General features: G+C 33.2%; 1 protein-coding gene across 1 annotated transcript; it reads left to right on the top strand.

The window, feature by feature from the left end:
* Window positions 1–17,214: 17,214 nt before the first annotated feature.
* Window positions 17,215–19,373, top strand: LOC131657349 (uncharacterized). The gene is made up of 3 exons (XM_058926756.1): window positions 17,215–17,730; window positions 18,928–18,979; window positions 19,112–19,373. Exons 1-3 carry the CDS (start codon window positions 17,335–17,337, stop codon window positions 19,222–19,224), a joined length of 561 nt encoding a protein of 186 aa, XP_058782739.1. The 5' UTR covers window positions 17,215–17,334; the 3' UTR covers window positions 19,225–19,373.
* Window positions 19,374–21,234: the final 1,861 nt, after the last annotated feature.

The following is a 21,234-nucleotide window of genomic DNA, read 5'->3' on the forward strand; positions in this document are numbered from 1 at the left end:
TTCTAGAAATTGCATATGATAGTCCATGTTTTTAGAGAAGGGGAAGAAATTTCATAAATTGCATATGATAGTCAACGTTTTTGGAGAAGGGAAAGAAATTCCAAAAATTGCATATAATGGTCCACGTTTTTGGAGAAGAAATTCCAGAAACTGCATATGATAGTCCACGTTTTGGGATAAGAAAAAGAAATTTCAGAAATTGCATATGATAGTCCACGTTTTTGGAGAAGGGAAAGAATTTCCAGAAATTACTTATGATTGTCCACGTTTTTGGAGATGGAAAAAAAATTTCGGAAATTGCATATGATAGTCCACGTTTTTGGAGAAGTTAAAGAATTTTCAGAAATTGCATATGATAGTCCATGTTTTCTAGAAGGCAAAGAAATTTTAGAAATTGCATATGATAGTCCGCGATTTGTAGAAGGGAAAGAATTTACAGAAATTGCATATAATAGTCCATATTTTTGGAGAAGAGAAATAAATTTCAAAAATTGCATATGATAGTCCACGTTTTTGGAGAAGGTAAAGAAATTTCAGAAATTGCATATGATAGTCCACGTTTTGGGAGAATGGAAAGAAATTTTAGAAATTGCATATGATAGTCCATGTTATTGGAGAAGGAAATGAAATTTCAGAAATTCAATAAGATAGTCCACGTTTTTTGAGAAGGGAAAGAAATTTCAAAAATGGAATATGATAGTCCACGTTTTTGGAGAAGGTTAAGAAATTTCTGAAATTGCATATGATAGTCCACGTTTTTGGAGAAGGGAAAGAAATTCCAGATATTGCATATGATAGTACAAGTTTTTGGAGAAGGGAATGAAATTACATAAATTGCATATGGTAGTTCACATTTTTGGAGAAAGTAAAGGAATTTTAGAAATTGCATATGATAGTCCACATTTTCAGAGAAGGAGAATAAATTTTCAAAAATTGCATATGATAGTCCACGTTTATGGAGAAGGGAAAGAATTTCCAGAAATTATATAAGATAGTCCACGTTTTTGGAGAAGGGAAAGAAATTTCAGAAATTCCATATGATAGTCCACATTTTTGGAGAATGGAAAGAAATTTCAAAAATTGCATATGATAGTCCACGTTTTTGGAGAAGGTAATGAAATTTCAGAAACTGCATATGATAGTCCACGTTTTTTGAGAAGGGAAAGAAATTTCAGAAATTGCATATGATAGTCCACGTTTTTTGAGAAGGGAAAGAAATTTTAGAAATTGCATATAATAGTCCACATTTTTGGAGAAGGGATAGAAATTTCATAAATTGCATATGATAGTCCACGTTTTTGGAGAAGGGATAGAAATTTTAGAAATTGCATATGATATTCCACGTTTTTAGCGAAAGGAATGAAATTACATGAATTGAATATTATAGTCCACATTTTTGGAGAAGGTAAAGGAATTTTATAAATTGCATATGATAGTCCATGTTTTTGGAGAAGGGAAAGAAATTTTAGAAATTGCATATGATAGTCCAACTTTTTGGAGAAGAGAAAGAAATTCTAGAAATTGCATATGATAGTCCATGTTCTTAGAGAAGGGGGAGAAATTTCATAAATTGCATATGATAGTCAACGTTTTTGGAGAAGGGAAAGAAATTCCAAAAATTGCATATAATGGTCCACGTTTTTGGAGAAGAAATTCCAGAAACTGCATATGATAGTCCATGTTTTTGGATAAGAAAAAGAAATTTCAGAAATTGCATATGATAGTCCACGTTTTTGGAGAAGGGAAAGAATTTCAAAAAATTACTTATGATTGTCCACGTTTTTGGAGATGGAAAAAAAATTTCGGAAATTGCATATGATAGTCCACGTTTTTGGAGAAGTTAAAGAATTTTCAGAAATTGCATATGATAGTCCATGTTTTCTAGAAGGCAAAGAAATTTTAGAAATTGCATATGATAGTCCGCGATTTGTAGAAGGGAAAGAATTTACAGAAATTGCATATAATAGTCCATATTTTTGGAGAAGAGAAATAAATTTTAAAAATTACATATGATAGTCCACGTTTTTGGAGAAGGGAAAAAAATTTCAGAAATTGCATATGGTAGTCCACGTTTTTGGAGAATGGAAAGAAATTTTAGAAATTGCATATGATAGTCCACGTTTTTGGAGAAGGAAATGAAATTTCAGAAATTGCATAAGATAGTCCACGTTTTTTGAGAAGGGAAAGAAATTTCAAAAATTGAATATGATAGTCCACGTTTTTGGAGAAGGTTAAGAAATTTCAGAAATTGCATATGATAGTCCACGTTTTTGGAGAAGGGAAAGAAATTCCAGATATTGCATATGATAGTAAGAGTTTTTGGAGAAGGGAATGAAATTACATAAATTGCATATGGTAGTTCACATTTTTGGAGAAAGTAAAGGAATTTTAGAAATTGCATATGATAGTCCACATTTTTAGAGAAGGAGAATAAATTTTCAAAAATTGCATATGATAGTCCACGTATATGGAGAAGGGAAAGAATTTCCAGAAATTATATAAGATAGTCCACGTTTTTGGAGAAGGGAAAGAAATTTCAGAAATTGCATATGATAGTCCACGTTTTTGGAGAATGGAAAGAAATTTCAGAAATTGCATATGATAGTCCACGTTTTTGGAGAAGGAAAAGAAATTTCAGAAACTGCATATGATAGTCCACGTTTTTTGAGAAGGGAAAGAAATTTCAGAAATTGCATATGATAGTCCACGTTTTTTGAGAAGGGAAAGAAATTTTAGAAATTGCATATGATAGTCCACATTTTTGGAGAAGGGATAGAAATTTCATAAATTGCATATGATCGTCCACGTTTTTGGACAAGGGATAGAAATTTCAGAAATTGCATATGATATTCCACGTTTTTAGAGAAAGGAATGAAATTACATGAATTGAATATTATAGTCCACATTTTTGGAAAAGGTAAAGGAATTTTAGAAATTGCATATGATAGTCCATGTTTTTGGAGAAGGGAAAGAAATTTTAGAAAATGCATATGATAGTCCAACTTTTTGGAGAAGAGAAAGAAATTCTAGAAATTGCATATGATAGTCCATGTTTTTGGAGAAGGGGAAGAAATTTCATAAATTGCATATGATAGTCCACGTTTTTGGAGAATGGAAAGAAATTCCAAAAATTGCATATTATGGTCCACGTTTTTGGAGAAGAAATTCCAGAAACTGCATATGATAGTCCACGTTTTTGGAGAAGAAAAAGAAATTTCAGAAATTGCATATGATAGTCCACGTTTTTGGAGAAGGGAAAGAATTTCCAGAAATTACTTATGATTGTCCACGTTTTTGGAGAAGGAAAAAAAAATTCGGAAATTGCATATGATAGTCCACGTTTTTGGAGAAGTTAAAGAATTTTCAGAAATTGCATATGATAGTCCACGTTTTTTAGAAGGTAAAGAAATTTTAGAAATTGCATATGATAGTCCACGATTTGTAGAAAGGAAAGAATTTACAGAAATTGCATATGATAGTCCATATTTTTGGAGAAGAGAAAGAAATTATAGAAATTGCATATGATAGTCCACGTTTTTGGAGAAGGGAAAGAAATTTCAGAAATTGCATATGATAGTCCATGTTTTTGGAAAAGGGAAAGAAATTCCAGATATTGCATATGATAGTCCAAGTTTTTGGAGAAGGGAATGAAATTACATAAATTGCATATGATTGTCTACATTTTTGGAGAAAGTAAAGGAATTTTAGAAATTGCATATGATAGTCCACATTTTTGGAGAAGGGAAAGAAATTTTCAAAAATTGCATATGATAGTCCACGTTTATGGAGAAGGGAAAGAATTTCCAGAAATTATATAAGATAGTCCACGTTTTTGGAGAAGGGAAAGAAATTTCAGAAATTGCATATGATAGTCCACGTTTTTGGAGAAGGGGTAGAAATTTCATAAATTGCATATGATAGTCCACGTTTTTGGAGAAGGGTAAGAAATTTCATAAATTGAATATGATATAGTCGACATTTTTGGAGAAGGGAAAGAAATTTCAGAAATATCATATGATAGTCCACATTTTTGGAGAAGGAAAAGTAATTTCAGAAATTGCATATGATAGTCCACGTTTTTGGAGAAGGAAAAGAAATTTCAGAAATTGCATATGATAGTCCGTGTTTTTGGAGAATGGAAAGAAATTTCACAAATTGCATATGATAGTCCACGTTTTTGGAGAAGGAAATGAAATTTCAGAAATTGCATATGATAGTCCACATTTTTTTAGAAGGGAAAGAAATTTCAGAAATTGCATATGATTATAACATCTCATATTTTCCATTATTTAATTTAACTAGATTTTTAATTCATTTAATTGGATTAATTGGCATCTTTGGTACATTATTGAGGAATATTGTAGAAATAAACAATTGGGCTTGGTGTAGTGGTTAGCAAAAGGGAGGTGTTAACTATGTAAGCCTATTGAGACATTTTCTATTTTTTTCATAAAATAAGGGAAGTTGGAATAAAGAAGGAAGTTAGAAGCAATAGAGCAAAAGTCTGAGAACAGAAAAGATACGTGAAAGAAGAAGAACCAAAGAGGAAGAGGATCTTCGAAGATTGGACTCTGAGGTAAGGGGGTATTCTTCGGGTTAGTAGATATTATGCAATTAAGGGTAGTAGAATTGATTAGGATTGTTATTTGATTCAATCGAATGTGTTGGGTTTTGGGGAAATTTGGTAGGTTTTGATGAATATTCATGATTTTGTACGATTTGGTGAATTTGGGTGATAACAATGATGTATGTTGTTAATTGATGTTTAAAACTTGTTTGAGTTGTGTTATAATGTGCAATTTAGTGTTGTTTGTATGTGATATTCATTTGGGAACGAAATTGGTTGAATTTGGAAAAGTGTTTTGCTGTCAAACACCATGAAATTGCTGCTGCAGGTACGTGGGAACCGGTTCCTGTGTGGGAGGAACCGGGTTTCCCTTATAAAAAGCATAGGCGTGGGAATTCTGGGTGCTGGGAACCGGTTCCCATTTAGTGACAACCCGGTTTCCCATAGTAAAAACCAGAGGCGAGTTTTGAGACGGAGCCAGGAACCGGGTTCCACATAGGGAGGAACCGAGTTCCACTGTGTGTTTTTGAAAAAATTATTTTTATTTTAAAAACCCATAACTTTTGATTCGAGTGTCTGATTTATGTGTCGTTTGGGGCGTTGCAAGGCTGATTAATAGCCTTACATGATGAATGGGTGAAATGGACGGGGGTCCGAGTTTATATTTTGCTTCGATTATTTATTGGGTGATGTTTAACATGAATATGTGTAATATATTTGAATGGGTGTTGAGACATGTGCATGCTTATTGGTGATTGGTAATGAGACGATGCAATACATCGGATCGGTGATGTTGTAAGCATGTTATACGTTGCATTCATTCATATACATTTTGGTGATGGATCCCGGTGACCTTGTGGATCAAAATGGTGGGCATGATTCCCATTGTGAGGAATTTGTGCCGGTTGGACTGTATCTTAATGATGAAAAGATCAGTTGGATTGGTTTAGCCCATGTATGGTACCACATGCATAGTGTCAGTTCATTCATGTGCATGATAACATGATATAATTAAACGATTGTGTAATATAATTGGTGATACGTGTGAATTGGTGCTTTGCTCAGTTGTTGTAAATCTGAATACATGTATGGTTGGGTGAATGATAATTGCTATGATATTTTATTACTTATGACTGTATAATGCTTATTAATTTCGAATGAAACTCACCCTTACATGTTGACATTTTCAGATTAAGGAGTAGCGGCATCTTGATTGGTGAGGATAGCTCGTAGGCTAGTCCGTAGTTCGTGTCGAGTCATGCTCTGATTTGTAACATTGGGAACGATAGTCTTAGAGTTACTTATGATACACTATTTTGCCATTTTTGGATTATGTATCGTTGATTTATGTTGGTGATGTTTTATAACACTGTTGAATGAGATTCCGCTGTGCTGAATATGTGTTTTGATATTTGTGGATTATTCCTAATAAAGCATGACAAATGACTTGGAGTTTTCTTTATTTTTTTAATTGTAACATCCTTGTTGTATGTTTACTCTGATTATTATTGTATTTTCCGCGGGGGTTTAGAAGGGTGTTACACAAACTCATAAAGGACAATATTATGTAGTAACGACAGTTTATGCTTAAATATGGTTGTCGACTATCTATTGACAAATTTAGGACTTGATCACCCTAAATCTCTTGTTGGTAGTAGATGGAATCATAAAAATGGGATGAACTTATTTTGTTACCTTAATGGTATAAGTTGTGATGGATATTAAACCGTGAGAATAATCACTCACCATGTTGTGTGAACTTATGAAGAAGTGAATATGAAAGAGTGCAACATATTGGACGATGACTTAAGACGAAAGTGTGATGTGGAGTAGTGTTATGAGTATTACTCGTGGGCAGAGAGGAATTAATATGTCAGGAGTCTACATAGAAAATATGTATTGATCTATATGTTGGATTTATAATCTAGTGGATCAAAGGATGTCGTTCCTGAGAATTAGTACTCTTTTGAATAATTGCCGAGATGATGAGTATGCTATTGTGGTTGTACGTAGTTAACGAGTAGGTATTCAGCGAAGTTAAGACGACGAGTTGATACTATGTGATGCTATAATAATTTTGTACTGTTGTAAGGTGTTATTGTAGATTTCCAGATATAATGAGGAATTATACTCTATGAAGGACGAAGTTGATTTAATTCTTAGAGAAGAGCGGGACTCAGTTTGAGCTATTTTGTAAGCAATGGTATATTGAGGCTGATGAGTGTGATTATAATTACTTGTGTGTACTCGTTCTGATGGTTAGAATGTTTAAATAGAGGAAGTAAATCAGGACTTTGTTTTTGAGTGCGAGTAAGTATTGCTAAGTGATAGATTAGTACCATGTATGATAAAGAAGGACTCTTGAACGAATGAGTAAAGAGAGTCGGAATTGGGTAAAACTGAGAAATCTAATTCGTAATGATGATTGTAATGAGTAATCAAAATAGTGCAGCAAAAGCGGAATGTAACGTGTTGGATAATTGCTGGTGTGACTTGAGAGGAGTCAGATAGTTGAAATTCAATGGTATAGGAATGTTATTATCGAGTTTCTTGAAGGAAGCAGTTGGTGAAAAGTGTAAGTATTATCTCATCGCTCAGATGGAAAAGTGTGTCTAAGGTTGGTACGTTCGGTAGATGGAATGCTTTACTGCAGCGTTGATCAGGTGTGGTCATACCATGGTTGTGTAATTGTATTATTCAGTTATTGGGTGCATGGTACGGGTTGCACCTCAATGTTCTATTGTTGTTAAACTTTTGGAGATATAACGATTGGTACACCTTTGGATGGTCAAATGTGACGTAAGAGTTGAGATTTGAATGTATGAGACAGGCTTTCTGTTGATTGTATCAGATGAATTTGAGGATCGGAAGTTAAAGCAATTACGTGGTAAAGAGATAGCATTAGTCAGAGTAGCTTGGGGAGGACCGGGTGATGGGAATGTTACCTGGGAGTTGGAGAGTCATATGAAAGACTCCTACCCGGAACTCTTTACTTGAGGTATGTTTTCGAGGACAAAAACTCTTTTAGTGGGGGAGAGTTGTAACACCCGCATTTTCTTATTTATTAATTTAATTTTAAACTAATTATTAAGAATTTAGCATTTTAAGGGATTTATCAGTAAAATTACGGGTTATAGGCAGTTGGGCCAAGTGTTGAGATTAGTAAAGAAGGGGTGTTAAGTGGTTAAGCGCATTACTAATTTATTTTATGTTTTCATAAAATAAAGGAAAATAAGGAAAAAGGAGTTAGAACGTGAAAAGAGAAGCTGAAGGAGAGAACTGAAGAACGTGAAAGAGGAACCAAAGAGGAAGAGGACCAAATCAAGAACTTGGCTAAGGTAAGGGGGACTCTTCCAATTACCATCTCTTATCGTGTTATGAATGATAGGGCATGATTAGGGATATTGTTTGAGTCAATTTGATCATATATCAGAGTTGGGTTTTGGGATGATTTTAATAGAAGTTGAATAATTGATGAACACCTCTGTGAATTCTATATAGAATTGTATGTTAATTGATGTTTATGTTGTGGGTATTGTATCAATTGCTGTGTTGTGATGTTCTTCCTAGAAAACCAAATCTGAACATATGAGTTCTAATTGATTGATGAGAAATTGGGCTTTGGATGTATAAAACTAATATAGGGTAATAGATTAATGAAGTTAAATGAATCCTATGAGTTAAAACATGTTTAAATGTTGTGTTGGGACCTAAATCGCAGCCTGTTATGAGTGAAAACGAGTGGAAAAACTGACTGCTGCGAAATTGCATATTTTTGGAGAATACTGGTGTTTTGCGTATGGAATGGAGTCATACGCGTATGGGATGAGGTCATACGCGTATGAGGGTGTTGATACGCGTATGGGAAATTTTAGTTAAAAATCAGTTCTGTTGATACGCGTATGGGATGACTGATATGCGTATGAGTATGGGTGATACGCGTATGGGAGGTGCCATACGCGTATGGCAGCTGTGTGTTAAATTTTCTGTTTTTGTGATTTTCTTCGAAAGTTCAATGATGCGTAACTTTTGATCTGTAACTCCATTTTTAGTGCCGTTTTGAGTATGATGAACCTTATGAGATAACCTATGTGTTTAAATGATGAAATGAGGTGTAGCTTTTAATTAATTTTGAATCATGAATTTATTGCTTGATGAATGATGTATTGTACATATATGTGATGAGATGTGACAATACATGTTATGTTTTAAACATGATTCGTATAATGATTTGTTTGATTGTTTGATGGAGCTTATGAGATATTTCATGTGACAATATGAGATGTGTTGAATGATGTGAATACATGTATATTCTTATTATTGATGATGATGATGATTAGTGTAATACATGTATGTTCTGTAATGATGGTGATGATGATTGATTTGTGATGAATGATGCTGATACATATACATACTTTTGATGATGATAATGATGATGATATAAGTATGTTGTGTATGTTGCATTCATTTCATAGTCATTGTTGAGGGCTGAATCCTAATGATGAGGGGATTCAGTGAAGGGCATAATTCCCATTGTGTGGAATTTGTGTTGGCAGGGTCGTATCTTGACGATGTTGGATCGGTCGGTGGGTTATTCCCATTGATGATGTTTGGTACCACATGCATAGAGTCAGTTGCATCCATATGCATGAATTTGATAACATGACTGAATGTACTTCATTGTTATGATTGGTCATATGTGTTATGTGTGATGATGGACTATCTGAATATAGATGAATTGGGTGAATAATATAACTATTGATGTGTTGTTATTTATAATGCAATAATATTTGTTAATTGCAAATGAGACTCACCCTTACACTATATTTTTCAAATTGAGGATAGCGGCTTTTCGGCTTGGTGAGGATTAGCTCATAAGTCATAGTTTAGTTTAGCGTCAGGTGTCATGCTCTGATATTGTAACACTGGGGGATGAAATGTTTCGAGTTTAATTGAATAACTCTATTATGTTTTAATTAATTTTGAGGATTATGGCATCGATGATGTGATGTTAATTTTGATGATTTATTCCGATGTGTCAACATGATATATTATGAATTATGAGTTATAATGAAATGTTCCTTAGTGAATGCATGACAGTGACAGATGATAATTGATTTATTTTAATTGTGACGCCCTTGTTCACATGTAACTCTGATTTAATTATTAATTTCCGCGGGGGTTTAGAAGGGTGTTACACATATGATAGTCCACATTTTTGGAGAAGGGAAAGAAATTCCAGATATTGCATATGATAGTCCATGTTTTTGGAAAAGAGAGAGAAATTTTAGATATTGCATATGATAATCTATGTTTTTCGAGAAGGGAAAAAAATTCCATAAATTGCATATGATAGTCCACGTTTTTGAATAAGGGAAATTAATTCCATAAATTGCATATGATAGTCCATGTTTTTGGATAAGGGAAAGAAATTCCCTAAATTGCATATGATAGTCCACGTTTATGGAAAAAGGAAAGAAATTTCAGAAATTGCATATGATAGTCCAAATTTTTGGAGAAGGGAAAGAAAATTCAGAAATGGCATATGATAGTCCACGTTTTTGGAGAGGGGGAAGAAATTTCATAAATTGTATATGATTTGTCCACGTTTTTGGAGAAGGGAAAGAAATTTCAGAAATTGCATATGATAGTCCATATTTTGGATAAGGGAAAGAAATTTCATAAATTGCATAAAATAGTCCATGTTTATGGAGAAGGGAAAGAAATTTCAGAAATTGCATATGATAGACCAAGTTTTTAGTTAAAGGGAAATAAATTACATAAATTCCATATGATAGTCCATGTTTTTGGAGAAGGGAAAGAAAATCCATAAATGCATATGATAGTCCACGTTTTTAGAAAAGGGAAAGAAATTCCAGATATTGCATATGATGGTCCATGTTTTTGGAGAAGGGAAAGAAATTTCAGAAATCTCATATGATGGTCCATGTTTTTTGAGAAGGGAAAAGATATTTTCGAAATTGCATATGATAGTTTATGTTTTTGGATAAGGGAAAGAAATTCCATAAATAGCATATGATAGTCTGAGTTTATGGAAAAGGGAAAGAAATTTCAGAAATTGCATATGATTAGTCCACTATTTTTAGAAGGGAAAGAAAATTCAGAAATGGCATACGATAGTCCACATTTTTGGAGAAGGGAAAGAAATTTCAGAAATTGCATATGATAGTCCACGTTTTTGGAGAAGGGAAAGAAATTTCATAGATTGCATATGATAGTCCATGTTTTTGGAGAAGGGAAATAAATTCCATAAATTGCATATGATAGTCCACGTTTTTGAAGAAGAGTAAGAAATTCCCCAAAAATGGCAAATTCATCAGCACAATGCCAAGTTGTGCACTATATCCACCAACTTCCCTTTTAAATTTTTCAAAGACATTTTGGATGGTTGGACTTATAATTCCTTTACATTTACCTAGAGCATCTTTTTTGTGTAGCAATCCTCAATGTTGGTTAGTTCTTAATTCCTTCCAGCAAGGTAATAATCAGTTTATTTCGATACTCCAATATTGCTTTATTGAAGGCTTCGCACATGTTATTGACTTGCAAGTCACATTATGTATCTAGCTTAAAATGTGCTCTTCTCCAACATGCACCAGGAAATGTCTTTCCAAGCCTTTGGATTAAGTTCTTTCATACGATTCATTGCCCTTTCCATCCAAGTAATGTTGTCTCCCTAGCAGTCCTCCATAAATCTTCCTTCAACTCTATCCCCATATATTTCTTTCTCCAGTTGCCATACAATTGTTTGACACATAATCTTTGTTAAACGTTATGGCTTGTGTCAAGAACAGTCGGTACCAATCCATAAAACAATGACATAACGAAATGATAATATGATAGTAAAAACATAAAGCATAAATATGAACCATAAATCCGTAGACCTTGTATTGGATGGCTGGTAAATATGAAACATAAAGCATAAAGCATAAATTTGAATACCTTTTGCTGGTCTGAGATAAAGCCATAGACCTTTTCTTGGATGGCTTGTAAATAATCAAGTAACAAATGTAGGAACCATTGCCACAAGTCATTGGTTTCGGCTTCCACAACTGCATATGATATGGGCATGATCTTGTTAGTTCCATATTTCCCAACAGCAGCTATCAATTGACCTCCAAAATCCCCCTTTAAAAAATATGCATCCAATCCAATTAAGGGTCTAGACGTCGTGACAAATGCAACCTTACATGCTTCCAAACATATATAAATTCTCTTAAATGTAAGACCAACACTTGAATCTTCACATTGAATCTTAACTGTAGAGTTTGGATTTGACTTGAGCAATTCATCAGCATAGGTCCTCAATGTGAGAATTGTTCACGACCAGCTCCTCGAATCAACTCTAATGCTTTTATTTTGGCAATGAAAGCTTGGTCTTTTGACAACTTGACACCCCATTTCTAAAGGGCTTCTGCAATAAAGCCTTTACACCTCATGGCAGGACTATGTCTCAACATATACATAAATTTGCGACTATACTTTTCTTGGGTGTCCTTTGCAACTATACTTTTCAATGAAACTTACAAGTTGCCGAAATATATTGCCACTCCTCATACTAAATCGTATATAAAAAAGGCATCCATCCATGCATCTTACCACTACTACCGTCTTATCATTCTTGATTATGACATTGTTTTTCTTTTGTTCCATTGCATATTTCTTTCCAGTATCTCTAATTTGCAATTTGCCTATAAACTTCATGCCTAACTCAAATTTGGTGGTTTATTTAAAACTTAGAAACCTTGGCATCTCATCTTCAATATCACTTTATAGAGAGGTGTGCAGTTCATCCGAATCACAAATATCTTCATCTGAAATAACACCGTGTCTGAAAGAGCTTTCATCATGTTTGGCATTGGAAAAATTATTGTCCAATCAACAGTAATATTGGGACCTCTAGTAGGATCAACTTCCTCACTTTTGTAACACCCCTTTTATACCCCAAAATAAATAAGCATATAATCAGAGAATAAGCATGCATATAATTCAAAAGGGCGTCACATCGACGTTTCCAAAAACTAAAAGCTTTTAAAAACCGACAACATTTATCCACAATACACCTGGTCATTCCATATAACACCTAAACATTTAATTACAATACAGAATATGCATTCACAACGGAAAGTACTAAAAATACTCATGTATTTCATAAAATGATTCATGTCCCATACCATGATCATATCTCAATAAGCATCTTAACATAAAATAAATCATAATCATAATATTCATAATATTTGGCTTAAAGCCTCTCAAACGACAAGTAGCCAAATAAACAGGTTCACAAGTTATAACATAATACATAACCAAATAGAAAACATGAGTTCAACACGCCTAGTCTACCCAGTGTTACATGACCAGAGCATCGACTCACTACCTAATCTCCAACAACTCGGAAGAAATATCCGTCTAAGTCTCACATAAGCTACTAAACGACAGAACCTGCATGTCGCCAAACGCGGGCAACATTAAAACAGAAGGGTGAGAATACGAATCATTATGAAGAAAGTATAATAAGATACAATGATTAAGATCAACAATTATAGGAATTTATTATACCATGCCTAATCATGTAAAATAATACAATTCAATATATTCACATATCTTAAGCATTCAACAAGTATAAAGAGTATAATATTCTAATTCCAATACTAACTTTCCAATTATGCACATAACCATAATTATCACATATTCACACAATTAATCAAGTATGTATCCAAACATCACCCATTTCAATTATCAAACTCATACACATATCACAACTACATCAATTTCACATATTCAATTATCGCATAACTCTAATTTGACTCAATGCAAGATATGTGACACTATGCATGTGGTACCGCAATATGAACCCAATGTTTCACCGCTTTCCGATTCAATATCTAGAATCCAAGCCACGCTTCCGATTCGGACAAGATCAAAGCCACTACGCCTAATCCCAATCAAGGATCAACGTCTTCTACGTCTATTTCCAATCAAGGATCACCGTCTATTACCATGTGAACCCACAGTTTTACCGCTTCCACAATAAAGCCGACTATGCTATGAATGAATGTACAATTACCAACTAACTATGCAATTAAGATTATCTCATCAATCTTAACTTACCGCATACCAAAAATAATTCAACCCTATGAATTATATATCAAATTGTACACAACATTCACAACACATTGGTATCAATCCACATAATAGAACAATATTTAATTATGATTCACAAAATACAATTAACACTAGTAAATCATATTATCTCATGTTAATTCATATTGCCAACAAAATATAAGAATATACTTCCAAACCAAGTATCAATTCATTAGTATTTGACTAAAAATATAATTACGGTCAACTTTCCAAAATACCGTAAGTTACCGACAAACAAAGAATCAATTCAATACCTATTATATTCCAATCAATTATACTTATTAAAATTAATTTAACTACTAAGTAAATCAACTAATTAATAATTACACTATATTAGTTCCAAGTTACTAATTCATTTTCTATTCCAAAACCAATATTTAATATAAAAGATATTCAAATCCACACCATTTCAGTCGGTTCGTAAATAGCACAATTTCAATAAAATAATACTACCCTGTTAATCTACTAATTAAACTTAGCTACCACGTAAATTTTCATCAAATTCCGGACAATTAATTATACCGTTTAATTAGACTATTTCGATCAAACGGGACTGTTTTACATTTCATTTTGTTTTATATCAGCCACTAATTCATATTCTCACTATCCTATTGTTTCATTATATAATTCATTTCCTAATTACAGGATGCACATGAATGGCTGGAAACGAAAACATGGTCACAGCTTCACACAATAAAATAGCAATGAAATGAAAATCATATAACTAAATGGGTTTCATTTCCATGTGCATCATGCCATTATAAATTTCTTAAGTGACATTATGAAATCATGGGAACAGATTAGTACCTACAGCAAACCAAAAAAAACAAAGTAACAAAATGAAATGTAAATAGCTGGAACTTAAAACAAGTCACAGCATAAATGAAATAGCAACGGAACGGAATCCACTACAGTGCCGACAACATTATGCCAGTCCTTCAAGGCATTCACGCCGACCGGCAAGGCTAATGGACCGCTAATTTTTTTATTATTTCTTTATGCACATCATTCATATTATTTCTAACCGGTTCCTATTACTAATTCAATTTCTATTTCTATTAACAATGATACAATCTAAGTTATCCATTGACTCAATCATACTAACTCATAATAATAAGGATTCTCCCCCTTACCTCTTTGATTCTTCAAACCCGGGCTCTCATTTGTTCATCTTTTGCTCCTCTTCTCCACCTTCTATTCTCTTCTTTAAAATTCAGCAAATGAAATGATAATGTTATGTCTACTCTCCTCAACCCTTACTATCTTATGTCATATTGGGCTTAAAAATAACACCCCTTATTTACTTCTAACTATAATAAATAGGCTCAATTAAATATAATCTATTAATATCTCTATTTAGTTCAATAAACTAAATAAACACCAATACACACAAAGTTAATTAATTCAATTAATTATTATATCTCATATTTTCAGTCTAATAACTCAATGTCTCATATTTTCGGTCTAATCTTAATTACTCGGAAAATTCCCAAAACGCTAAATATTAACTCATTAATATTTCTAATACTAAAAATATTAAAATTTTCGATTAAATATCGATCCGCTATCCAGAACTAATACCGACTAAATAGTTCCAAAACGCGAAAATTTCAATAAACATCACAAATGACTAAATTAAGCAAATAATTATTTTTCCGAGCGTTACAACTTTCATCATCAACTTCCTCACTTTCACCATCATATTCCTCACTTTCCTCATCAACTTCAGCACTTTTCTCATAATCTGGATCAGTTTCACTATCATCCTCCACATCCACATTCACATCAGCTCCTTCACTCTCCACATTCACATTCACATCAACACATTCACATCAACACATTCACTCTCCACGTCTATATTCACATTCACATCATCACCTTCACTCTCCACATTCACATTCACATCAGCCCCTTCACTCTCCACATCTACATTCACTTTCACATCAGCTCCTTCATTCTCCACGTTCACATTCACATCAGCCTCTTCACTCTCCTCCACATTTACATTCACACCAGATCCCTCATTCTCCCCAATCACATTCACACTAGCTTCATCACTCTTTATGACATCAAGTATATCAACATTGTGTTCAATATATATATATATATATATATATATATATATATATCAACTCCCTTAAACCCTTTAATATCTTCAATAAACCTTAAAACATATTGGTCATTATTTAACGGTCGAAGCCCACGAGAAAATGAAAACCTAGGGTGCCAATACCAAAGACACTTTATATTCCCGTAACCCACACCTTTTATCGTTTTCTCATTCTCCATATAGGACACATAGTCAACATCCCAATCCCAATCCATTTCAGTCAAAGTCTCACCAACATACTTATACCATGTCATGGGATGAGTTATCAATTCCCCCTTATTGTGTATTCTAAGTCTGACAGTTTGAACAGGTGTTGGCCTACACAAAACAAATACAAGAACAATTGGACATACATGTAGGACCATAACTATGTGACAAAATAAGCATTACACTTAAGGGACCACATGTCAACAATAAATAAACTACCAAAAATATAGTTTGGGATCATAATAAGTCAGCACTTACCTTGATACATACGATGGATTTGCCATTTCCAAGTCTCACGAAGAACAAAGTGGAAGAATATAGTTTGGGACCATTGCAAAAGAAGAGGAATGTGAAGACGAAGACGGACTAATACAAACAACAACTTGAAGACGAAGACGAACAACAACGTTGAAGACGAATCTCATGTTTGTGACGAACAACAACGCTGAAAGTGGAGACGAACAACAACGTTGAAGACGAATCTCACGTTTGTGACGAACAATGACGTTGAAGACGAATCTCACGTTTGTGACGAACAACAACGTTGAAAGTGAAGACGAATAACAACGTTGAAGACGAATCTCACGTTTGTGACGAACAACAACGTTGAAAGTGAAGACGAACAACAACGTTGAAGACGAAGCTCACGTTTGTGACGAACAACAACGTTGAAGACGAATCTCACGTTTGTGACGAACAACAGCGTTGAAGATGAAGACGAACAACAACGTTGAAGACGAATCTCACGTTCATGACGAACAACAACTTTGAAGACGAATATCACATTTGTGGTTCAATCTCTTTGATTCGGCTTGCTGAGATATCTATGGTTCATGTTTTAGAAAAACAATTTCAAATGTGATTTCTCATGGAATTATAGGAATAATAAACGAATCAAAAATTTATATTTACCAATATTTAATATTAATGTCTAATAAACATTCAAATTTAATAAAAAAAACAAATATTTTATCTATCTAGCATCTGACACATAAGCAACATGTCTGTCACCTCATTAAAAAATACTCTCAAATTAAAATGGAACTATATTCCCAAAAACTTTAGTTGCATTTAAAATAAAGAAACTAAAATTAAATAATAGGACAACTTTAGTTGCATTTAAGCTTTATTTATATTATTCAAACTTGTGTAGTAATATTAATTTCAATCTAACTCTTTCTACCTTTCTTTATGTCTACTTCTCATTTCCACAAAAACAAAGCATAAGATTCATATCATCACCGACAGCAACAACAAAAAAAACATCACACACAGAGAAACAAAAATGTCCGAACAAGAACCACATCCACCATCAAACGACCTATGTTCAATCTGCCACGGAACCTTCCAAATCCCATGTCAAGCAAACTGCTCCCACTGGTTCTGCGCAAACTGTATACTCCTTGTTTGGCGCCACACTTCCGGCATTCAGCCGTGCAAATGTCCGCTCTGTCGTCGACCGATCAACCTCCTGGTTCCGACCAACGAGATTAACAACGAGGATTCACAGCAGATTCTGTCGGAGATTCAGATTTATAACCGGACTTTTGGTCGGCAATCTGATGCTCCTATTGCTCAGAGGATTCTTGATCTTCCGTTTTTGCTGAGGAGGCTGTTTAGGGATTTTGTTAATCCTGATAATTCGCTTCCGGTTGTTATCAAAGCTCGGATTTTTCTTTCGGTTGGTTTTCTTTCTTACTCAACTGACTCTTTAATTGATTGTTGTTGTCTGTAGTTGAAATTGAATGGAACAAAGTTTGGTAGGGTTTTTATCTATGAAGCGTGGATATCTCGAACATAACCCGGCACTGATAATAATTTAAGATAATGAATAAATTAAACGTAATTACTGGTGCAGGTGTCTGATACTAACACGGACACTGTCGCGCCTTTTTTCAGAGGTGGTTGTGCTAAGTAGGTTTTTATGGGAGTTTTTGTTAAGAATCTCGTATCGGACAATATATGGCTTGAACATGTACTTATAAGTGGGGGCAATCCTCACCCTACTAGTCGGTTTTATAGGGATGAATTAAGCCTAACCACATTTCTTAACATGGTATCAGAGCCTGGTTTAAGATCCGGTGGGCTACCTTCTATGATTTCCGCTATCGGGCCACACACACCATTTATTTTCACACTCGAGTTGACCCACCATTTATTTCCAAGCTCCAGTTGTCTAGTCCTGGGCGTGAGGGGGTGTGTTAAAAGTCCCACATCGGACAATATAAGTTGATAAATTTTGCTTGTATGTGTTCAGTTCAAATTCATGTGTTGATTGATTGATAGATAGTTGAAATTGAATAAAATGAAATTGATTAGGTTTAGGTTTTTTTTTTTTTGGGTGTTTTCTGTTTCTAGTCTCTTTTAAGGGAAAATGCTACATGATGTGTGGCTTTGTTGGTTCTGGATTTAGAATGTTTTTGACATATTATATGTTTGTTTCCAATTTGGGGAGATGCAAAAGTGATTTTAGAAGTGGAGAATTGATTTTGCATGTTTTGTTTCTCTAAAATAGAATTGTTTTTGTTTACATAAATGATTTTACTTAAGTTAGGGTTTGTAGTTTGAGTCTAAATGTAATTTCAACGTTGAAATTTATTATTCAATTCACTTTTGCACATAAATCACTTGATCTTCAACTTATTTTTAGTCGAAATCAATTTTACAGTATCAATTCACTTTGAATCAATCTTTGTCATCGCAGAACCAATTTGGGAGAAATAAATTTGGGACTATAAATAAATTGATTCTGGGAAACCGAAGTTTGTCGGACAATAATCAAGCAATCATATTCTTATTATCGTATTTGATAAAGTTGGTAAATTACAACACATTTGAAGTGTGAATCCTAACACTTACATTGTCTCTTCTTATACAGATGATACTGAGTGTCATATACATCGTCAGCCCGATTGACATCATTCCAGAAGGTAATGCATTGTAGTGTAGCTAAGCATATATGTTGATGAATGATTTCAATTACTTGTTATATTTTACCATTTTGTTTAATCTGTGAAATTGTGAAATTGTTCATGTTAGAGTTTTCTTCCCTTTTTCTGCAGGAATATTCGGAGTGATTGGTTTCTTGGATGATGCTCTAGTTGCACTAATCTTCTTCCTACATGCTGCTGCCATTTATAGATCAGTTCTTTACCTCCGTCATGGGGGTGCATAAGTAAAGTTGTGAAATGAGATGTTGCATTTTCTTCCATATTGTGAAAATTGACTATAACCTGTATTGTACATAAGATAGACACGCTTTAGATCAGTTTATAATTTGGATTTAGCAAGAGGTTAATCTATAAACTCCATTTAAATTTCAAATATCTTGTAGAGCCAAAAGAAATATCAAAGTTTATCTTTCTCAATAATGGGAACATGGAACCTGACCCTGTATTAGTTTTAAGCTCTAAGAAAATCCAAAGAAAAGTATGTCTCCTAACACCGGAGCGAATCATAGTTTTTTTTATACAAACTATGTGTTCTCTGGGCATAACTGCAAATATTAGGGCTGTTCAAAAAAAGGTATGAACCGAACTGCAAATATTAGGGCTGTTCAAAAAAAGGTATGAACCGAACTGTCGAACCGAACCGAATTAAAGTTAAAATAATTAAACTGTTATGTTTGATTATTGATCTGAAATACTAAAGTTAAAATAATTAAACTGTTATGTTTGATTATTGATCTGAAATACTAACGGTTCTAGAACTTACCAAGTTTGAAATTAGCGAAAACTGAACCTTTAAAACATGAAAACTGAAGTGTATTAGCAGTATGCCTACATTCTCTGTGAATATCTGTATATAATTGAACATTAGTGTTATTAATGCATCATGTGGAAATATCTGATGCTTCTTTGATCCTTAAAAACCTGTTTATATGTAATTTACTTTTAACTTATTTGGGATATTGCTATAGATAATTACTTTGATTTTTTGCGTTTGATTTATTTTTAGGTAGACTTGTTGATATAAAATTTGTATACATGTTACTATGAGGATTCAAATTGCCACTGACAGTGTTTATTTCACATATCATTATGTTTGGAGTTGATTTAAAAACAATATAACAGTTCGATTCTTTAACAAAGTGGCTCGTTTGGAAAAATTGTTTTCAAATGATTTGATTCGGTTTGGAATTTCGATCCATTATACTTAATCAAAAAATTTGGTTTGATTCTGTAAAAATTAAAACAATTTGATTTGGTTCGAATGACCTTTTATAATAGTTCGGTCCGGTTCCGTTTTCTGACACAACCATACCACGAACAACCCTAACAAAGACTAATCTCGAGCAAAAATCCGAAGAAAAGTATGTACCTAACACTGGAGCGATGTGAACATGGGAACATGACTGTGTATTTGTTTTAAGCTCTAAGAAAATCCGAAGAAAAGTATGTCGCCTAACACTGGAACGAATCATAGATGCAATAACAATCACATTTTTGCAGCAATCCTTGATATTTATAGCACAATCATGATGTCTCAGAGTTATTAATTCTACATCAAAAATGGAATACTAATGGAATAAACCCAAAAATGAAATAACCTCCGACTTAAAAATAAAATAGCGGGATAACTGATAAAGGATAATTATATGAGTAACTTATAAAACAAATAATAAAATTAACAGTGTTTTAAAACCCGAATATTAATCCGTATTTAATTTAATTGAAATAAACTTATCTTCTTTACACTTTTATGGACACTTTAGTGTTTTTGAATTACAAAAGGTAGGGTTCTTGTTCGCTATGATTTCAAGAAAATTATAAATTAGGTTAAGATTGATTACTTTTCATTATGGTTTCGTTTTCTATTATTTATATGATCTATATATTAAGTTTTTTTTGATTCATCAACAACGGTGCTATATATAACAATTGAAAACACGACAAATGAATCAAGATTATGACAGATTGTCGGGAACATCCTCGAGATAGCACCACTATTTTGAGCCGTAAAAAAATCTTGATCACATTAGAGATGATTCTTTTATTTTTAACTTTGAAGAAATTGAAGGTTGATTCTCTTTTGATTCTTTTAGTTCACTTTGTTTATCTTCAATTTTATAACTATTATCAATTTGTATTAAATTATGTGTTCTCTATTTTTGGAATTTAAGATTGAACAATGAAGACTAATGAATTTTAACTTTTAGTTTTTGAAACTATTTTATAAATTAATT

This window comes from Vicia villosa, linkage group LG3, assembly GCF_029867415.1.
Source record: "Vicia villosa cultivar HV-30 ecotype Madison, WI linkage group LG3, Vvil1.0, whole genome shotgun sequence".
In the NCBI taxonomy this organism is placed as follows: domain Eukaryota; kingdom Viridiplantae; phylum Streptophyta; class Magnoliopsida; order Fabales; family Fabaceae; genus Vicia; species Vicia villosa.